The 8,003-nt window shown below is 42.3% G+C and overlaps 1 protein-coding gene across 1 annotated transcript; it reads left to right on the forward strand.

Moving 5' to 3' along the window:
* Positions 1-2,191: 2,191 nt before the first annotated feature.
* Positions 2,192-7,136, forward strand: LOC142817430 (uncharacterized). Its single transcript, XM_075894451.1, has 2 exons — positions 2,192-2,446; positions 5,313-7,136. The coding sequence occupies exons 1-2, from the start codon at positions 2,214-2,216 to the stop codon at positions 5,557-5,559; spliced, it is 480 nt and encodes a 159-aa protein (XP_075750566.1). The 5' UTR covers positions 2,192-2,213; the 3' UTR covers positions 5,560-7,136.
* The last annotated feature ends 867 nt before the right edge of the window (positions 7,137-8,003 follow it).

Below are 8,003 nucleotides of genomic sequence, written 5' to 3' on the forward strand. Positions count from 1 at the left end.
GGCCATATTATCACGGTCCATATCGGTGTATGAACAGTAAGGTGAAAATGCATGATTTGTCTGTAGTTCCATGCGTAATCACGCGCACCCCTAATACGCTTCGGTTTCCAAAGTACGCTTTGTTCCAGATCGTCCCAAAGTGTATAGACAGCTGTATTTCAGAGATCGCACCCATTGAACAGTTAGAGCCAATGAAAGTACACTAGAGCACAAGCTTTATGAATCACTCACTAAAATCTTCCTCTCAATTTAATTTCCAATAGCGTGCAAGGAATGTGCTTCCATTAACCTCTTTGGTGGTAATTTCCACCAATTAGGCAAGGATCTCGAGTCGCACTTTTAATTGGATGAGATGAGGCGCAACACACCAACATAACAAATAAGGTTGATCCTATGCTATGCCGTGTTCGAATGCGCCGACCATTCACGTATCACAGTGGTTTTCATCCAACCACAAATCTTACATGCATAATTTTACGCCACTGACGCCCGATAGAATTCTTCAAGTACTGCAACTTTGAACTTATTAGACGACGGTGGTTGTGAACACCATCCACTGCGTACAAGGGAAACAACACACGAAACTCAAAGCGCCGAAAGAAATAAAAACGCACCAGCAGTCATCACGCAGCCCTTCATGGGCGTGAATTGACTCAAAACCAGCCAGGGCACCAAAGTATACCGCCGCGGCGGCAGGGTGTAAGTAGCCACATTGTTTCCAAGAGTGGTCCAGACCACTCTTAGAATTTTCTCTCAGCCACGCTGTTTTTACGCACAATTTTGCTTCGTGAATCCACTTACGAGCACTTTTCGGTGACGTAAGCAAATATAGCAACTGCATCACCATCGCTGACATGTTCTCGGGCAGTCACAGCGCGCTTTATTGCAGCGGCCGATGTGACAACGATGGCCTCTTACGACGTTTTTTCGTTGTGTGAATCGACTTACGCAACAAAATTTCTCTTGCGCAAAAATGTTTTCGTAAGTGAGTTTTGTGAATCCGGCCCTTGAATTTTACCTAGGCATAAAATATCAATGTTCAGGTCATTCGTGATGCAAAATGATTCTTCACAACTAAAACGCTTCAAGACAGCTTCTGATTCTAGAATAAAGCGACTGACACTACTATTAGGGGGGTGGTAGGTTGCTAACAAAGTAAGATTTGAATGAAAGGAACACAACTTTAAAGCGAGGACTTCAGCATGGGTGAAACTAACGTTTACTTCAGAAGCAGTATACTTATCATTCACAAAAACAGCAATGCCGCCACCTCTACGAACTCCTCGAGTTAAGAATTTAGCGGCGAAACCTTTCAGCACAAATAAATGCAGAAACGAATCTGGAACATTAGTTTCAGTGAGTACAAAAACATCCACATAAGTGTCTGCATCTTCTGCCAACCTTTTGAACTCCTCCCAGTATTTGCGCAAGCTGCGAATATTTACATTAACCAAAATAAAATCTGAATCGGAGTTAGGACCGAAGCTACTCTTAAAGGTATCGAAGTTGTAAACTGCAAGTGGAGCAGATGGCACTATATTCATTTGATATTTTCAATATCACCGTCACTGATTATTCGAATGAGTGGAGCATCCTCATTCTTCTTGGCAAATATTTTGCCTGCTCTCACCCAAACAAATTTGTAGTTGTTTTGCTTGTAGGTGTTTTGTAGTTGTTTTGCTTATAATAATAATAATAATAATAAGAAGAAGAATAATAATAACAATAATAATATGTCGTTATCAGATTTGGTATTTCTATATTATTATTTCACCTTTCATTAATACAACTGAGCTTGATGGAAGGTGTGAAACTAAAGACGAGGAACGCTTGACGAAGGCATCGCACCGTTTAGAGTAAGAAACGGCAGGGACCATCATTATGCAGCGTCTGCGTTGGCAAAACGGCAAAGCAGGAGAGAAAGCAAACAAAGTGAAAAAAAATGCATAGGCATGTATGTTTTTTTTTTTTTCGTGTTGAGCAAGTGTTTTTCGGTGCATTTAGTTTTGAGGCATTTGCGTTATACACATCTGTGAGGAATGAAAGAATAAAAGTCCCGTATACCTATATATCCGAATATACGCTGCTCTTTAGAATGCGAAACTACGGGCTCACGAGGTCAATAAACTTTGGTGCTGTTTATAAAATAAGACTTAGCTTATTTTCCTCTGTTTGTTTCGACGACGCAGCGCGAATCGGACAAGTACGCCGATATGTTAATCGACGTCTACGCCCTGTCTACGTTGCGTGCCGCGATACTGGAGTGGGCGCCTGCATTCGCCAATGCCCCGCGGCTGCTGCTGTGGGCGCGCGACGACGCCGCGTTTGATGCGTCGACGCTTCTGACCAGAATGAAGAGCCTTGCCCAAACGCCAGGTGACGTCTTTGGTCGCGTAGCTGGCCCTGACAACAATGACACGGTATTCAGTGAGAATACCACGATTGCGTAAGTGCTTCTTTGTCCTAATATGAAATTTGGAGATGGAACCCGAATATGAAGATGACCATAGTTATAGCGCGAGAACAAAATGACGACACAGAGACAAGAAGTCATTTTGTTCTCGTGCTATAACTATCGTCATCCCGTACCAACTATCCCAAGCTGCCACACTTCGAATTTGAAAACTTAATGCATGGTTTCTGAATATTGCACAATTTAGTCTTTATTGAAGCGCAGTTTCAACAACTCAGTACCACTTTCTATCACGCGTTTATGTCATCAGATAGCAAGCGTGCATAAATATATCTTTCCTTACCGTGCCCGAATAGAATCTGTAATACACAGTTGAAAAAAGCAACAACGCAGCTACTGAGAGCTTAGACAGTGTATTTCATGTGTTTTGTCATTTCCGAACAAATTATCGCCTAATGCTTACAAAAATTCAATAAGGTGGAGTGTTGGACAAGATGGTTGTAATCTATATGAGGCATGCTGTACATGAATACAAGCAACTTAAGCTAAAAAAATACCACGCCCAGGCTCATGGGCTACTTCACGACATGACTCAGAAGGTCGGTCTTTAGGTGATAGGAAGTGGCTTGTAAAAGATTATACAAAAAGGGGGCCGTAACACCAAGTGCTTTTGGTCAAACACCTCAGCTGTTTCCCCACCAATCAGCAAACAAATAACTCATTAGAATATCCCGTGGATCCGCACCCAACCTCATCTGTTTCGAGCAGTGAGCACTTACCCTATGCCCTGTCCTCTTCTCTCCTCTTTGAATGCAACAGCAATACGAAAGAATGAGCGCAATGGCAAAAAACTGGGATGAAATATGAACTGAAGCTAACAGCTAACTCTTTTTTATTTGATTTCGTGTAGCTAGATTAAACGCTGGCCTATAGGTGAATATGATCCTGCCAGGTACAAAAGCATGGAGGAATAGTGTGAAACGAGCCTGTTTCGTGCTTTGTGCCCTCTAAACACAAAGTGATGAGGGCCCAGCTTGTAAACGAACAATCTGACAATGTCTATCCAGATGGTGCGAGCACTATAGTAAATAATGTTCCCAGCTCTTTTTCGGACAATTCAGACTTTCTCCTTCCACCTACTCTCTCCGAAAAAAATGGTGGGACATTTCCTCCATGCTTGACGAGTCGTTGATGCAGTCTCTTGCATACCGGGCAATGCTATCGCACGTTTCCTTCGTCCAACGGACTCGATAAATAGGTTCTAAGCGTGCAAGCAGACGAGGATGGAAAATCGGTGTATATCGCAGAAGTGAACAATGAAGAGAGAGCGAAGCAGTGGCATCGTTTGGCGCTACTGTCAATTACACGTGGCATTGACCACTCACTCAATAAATTAGTTACACACTGGTGTACAGTTATTTGCAATGCTTATTGGTCATAAATGGTGTGTTGCGTTCGGTTGTGAATTTCGTTCTGCGTCATTTTGACTGCTTTGTGGTATCAGAGCTATCCTATAGTTTGGCAAACAAAAGGTCTGTGCACGTTCCTCTGGTTGTTAATTGGTTGTTTCCAGTCATACGAAATGTGTCACAAAGCATATCGAGACCTAACTTGCTGCAGCAGCCAGTCCTTGATCGTGATCATACTCATAATCATCATCATCATGATGGTCATTAGAGTCTTCGTCAGTCTCATGACGTACAGTGTGTACCTTGCACGTGCTGTTGCCCAATGGCAGAAAAAGAATGTGGGGTCTTGAACGCGCCTCTTCTTCGTCTTCATCATCGGCATTGTCATCGAAAGATGATGGCGGGCATCACTCAACACTAAGGAGCTTCGACCCTCAAAACGGGCATGACTCACAGGTGCTTATGTCATCAGATAGCAAGCGTGAATAAATATATTTTCCTTACCGTGCCCGAATCGAATCTGTAGTACACATATGAAAAAAGCATCACCGCAGCTCCTGAGAGCTCAGACACAGTGCCAAATCATCTTGTCCTCTGTGCTATATAGCAGAGTGGTGCTGGCGGGGGCGTGGTATTGCAGGTTCACCAAGCTGCTTTGTGCTTTGGCGGTGAGCACTTTGGTAGCGCAGGCGGTGATTACAATTTTTCACAAATTGCTTATTTTGCCCCGCTCTCACTTTGAAAAGTGGTCGTGAATCGCTTTATTCCAGTTAGCATCGGACGACCTTAGTATCTGAGAATATTGCCTCAAAAATCAATTGGCACCAATATTTTTATTGAACCCGTCAAGATGAGAGTGCAGCTAGAGGAATTCGTATCTCATGCTTCAGACGAGTTTTTTCATTTCGTTATGATTATCATGCTGCAAGATGACCAGGACTGGGAGGGGTTTGAGAGGGGCAGCGGCCGGTTGCATGCCAAAAAAGCAATTAAGTGCGCCTAAGCACGCCCCCCAACCGCATTCATTTGCTTCTGTTGCGACGCCGCCGACGGCTACGTGCTCCATTTAGTGCGGTGCCGATACGTAGTTACACTTCATGGAAAAAAATAGTTCTTGATGAAGGATTTCTTTTGATTTCTGTCAGATGGAAGCCAAAAGCAGTAGTCTGCTAAATTACGAAATGGAACTGTGCCCAGCTGATTCAAAGACAGACAGGAAGACCCTTCGTATAAAGACAGCGCATTCAATAAACTGGCAACATCGCGCTCCCTTCGTAAGTTTTCCCGAATTGTTCATAGAGGTGTTTGCTATTCGTCGAACATGTTTTGTCATGAAGCCAGAAGAATGCTTTAGGATCAATTTAAAATATGTTCTGTACATAACGCGCTGACATTCGCTCTCTGCAGGTTAATTAGGCCTTGGCATAAACAGCACGAAGGTGCTAGAACTCGCGCTTTTTTTATATTGTTCACGATGTACTCTTCCGCAGTGACCTGTCATGGGAGCAGTTGGAGCAATGCGCCTACTTTATTAAAATGGCGGCCCTACTTCGGCTCAGCAGCGTCTACGAGGATGTGACTCGTAAAGCTGGCGAAAACGAGGAATTCGAGCTTGTGTCGCCATCTCTCGCCACTCGTGCGAACCTGACTTTGGTGGCTATCGACGATCCCTCACCGTGCGCACCTTCCGGCGGGAAAGATAGGCTGACAACGCGCACTATGAGCAAAAGCCAATAGTTTCTTGGACAATCCCTTTCGAGAGCGTTTTTACTGCATCTAAACTTGAGTATTAAGATGTATTCGGTGACAACTACGGAGGCTGGACGAAAATGCCCTGAGCGTTGCGTCACCACTTTCACTTTAGGTCGTGTTTAGAGCATTCGCACCTCTTCTAAACATTTTGTCGTCAGTGCCAAGTTATCATTCGTGCGAATTTCCAGAATGTACTTTATGAACATGATTACCACTGATTCGTCAAGATCTGTTATCTCATAACTCTGCGATGGTCCCGCTCAGGCTCGTAATTCTCATCTTTGCTTAAACAAGAAAACAAGGTTGATTATGGAATGAGAATCAGTAAAATGCGAAAGTGAACTGTGCTTTCAAGGGAGTAGTTAGTTTTTATTTTATTTTATTTTATTTTTATTTTTATTCACAGTACCTTACAGAGCCCTCGAGGGGCATTGTGTAAGGGGGGCGGTACAGATAATATGTTAGCAAAATATATATACATAATATTTACACATACATAGGCAAATAATGAATGTAATAGAAAATGCAGTTCAACCTAGGAACATGTAAGCAAAATACATACTAGAAAAGTAAGTTACAGTATGTGAAGGGGAAATACAAAAAAAACTATTATGACAGTAACTACAACCTAGCAATAGTGCAAAATCATCGGCAACAGTCCTATAAACACTGATGGTTACGAAGATGCGATAGAGCAGTTTTTGGTGCATAAGTATTTTTTAAGAGTATGATAGAACTTGGTGTGGTCTTGTTCTGACACAAGATCATCTGGCAAGTCATTCCACAAACGAATAGCTCGTGGAAGAGCCGACTGGTTGAAAGTGTTAGTATTGCCGTACATGCTTGATAAGCTAAAAGTGTTATGTAGTCTGCTCGAAGTTCGATGTGCTACATTAAGGTGAACAGATGGCATCATGCTGGTGTGGATGCGTTTGTGAAATAGTGATAAAAGTGAGACGTCGCGGCGAATTTTCAGTGGCTCGAGTGCGAGGCTATGTTTAATCTGTGTTACGCTGGACGGGAAGCTGTGATTACGCGCTATGAATCGACTAGCTCTGTTCTGTATACATTCTAACTTATCTATGAGGTATTGTTGATATGGTGACCAAATGAAGGATGCGAACTCCAGTTGAGGACGGATTAGAGCAAGATAAGCTAGTTTGCACACATCGGAGGGAGCACTGTATAGATTTCAGCACAGAAAACCTAATGATCTTGATGTGTTGGCACAGATAGAAGTGATATGTGTGGACCACGAAAGTGTAGAAGTTAAGTTTATGCCTAGGTATTTGTAATGATCAGTGCGTTCTACAATGCTATTATCAATTATGTATTGGCTATTAAAGTCATTACGTTTGCGACTAAATGTGTTTAGTTTGCATTTGGAAACATTAAGTGTCATCTGCCATGTTTTGCACCACTCAATTATATGCTCGAGGTCTTTTTGAAGAGTTAGATGATCGCTATTGCTGTGGATGGGACGATAGATAATTCTGTCATCGGCAAATATACGCATACATGAGGATAAGTTGTCAGGCAGGTCATTAATGCAGATGAGGAAAAGTAAGGGAACAAGAACACTGCCCTGTGGTACACCAAAGGAAACGTAACAGAGTGATGAAGAGTGATTGTTGTCGATAGTGAATTGTTTGTGGTTAGTTAGAAAGTTTCTGAGCCATGTTAGCGTGAGTGAATCAAGTTTTAGTGATGACAGTTTTAATATCAAGCGACAATGAGCAACACGATGGAATGCCTTTGCAAAATCAAGAAATAAACAATCTGTCTGTAGATTACTGTTCATGTTAGAATGTAGGTCGGTGGTGAACTCAAAGAGTTGAGTCTCGCAAGAATGACCCTTTCGAAACCCGTGCTGGTTTGAGAAAAAGAAATCGTTAGATTCTAGATGCGCATAAATGCTAGAAGCTATGATATGCTCAAGCATCTTGCAACATATGCACGTCAAGGAAATGGGGCGATAATTTCCAGGTGAACTTTTACTACCACTTTTATGAACTGGCACAACCTTCTCTTTCTTCCAGTCAGAAGGGAACATTCCTGTAGCGAGCGACTGCCGAAAAATGTGAAACAGGATATTGCCAGACACATGAACAGTGATGTTTAATATTTTGGAATTGATATCGTCAATACCAGAAGATGATGACATCTTCAGATTTTCAATAATTTTAACTATGCCTTCAATTGTGATATCTATAGGTGTCATGAATGAGTAGTCGCGTTCAACAATTCCTGGAAGATGAGCATGCTCGCTAGTAAACACGGATAAAAAGAATGAATTAAAGACATGAGGACAATCAGTGTCGGCAAAAGGAGTGTTATTTGCATCTTGTAATGAAATGAAGTTATCGTCCCGATCAGGACTTATTACTTTCCAGAATTTGTTTGGATTAGATTTTAGGAGTGAAGGCAAA

This window comes from Rhipicephalus microplus, chromosome 5, assembly GCF_043290135.1.
Source record: "Rhipicephalus microplus isolate Deutch F79 chromosome 5, USDA_Rmic, whole genome shotgun sequence".
NCBI classification, from domain to species: Eukaryota; Metazoa; Arthropoda; class Arachnida; order Ixodida; family Ixodidae; genus Rhipicephalus; species Rhipicephalus microplus.

Bases quoted from the DNA above. Each gene is read 5' to 3' on its own strand.
- LOC142817430 (XM_075894451.1), top strand. From the start codon at position 2,214: ATGTTAATCGACGTCTACGCCCTGTCTACGTTGCGTGCCGCGATACTG. The intron at 2,447-5,312 runs GTAAGTGCTTCT...ACTCTTCCGCAG, and splicing joins AGTGAGAATACCACGATTGC to TGACCTGTCATGGGAGCAGT.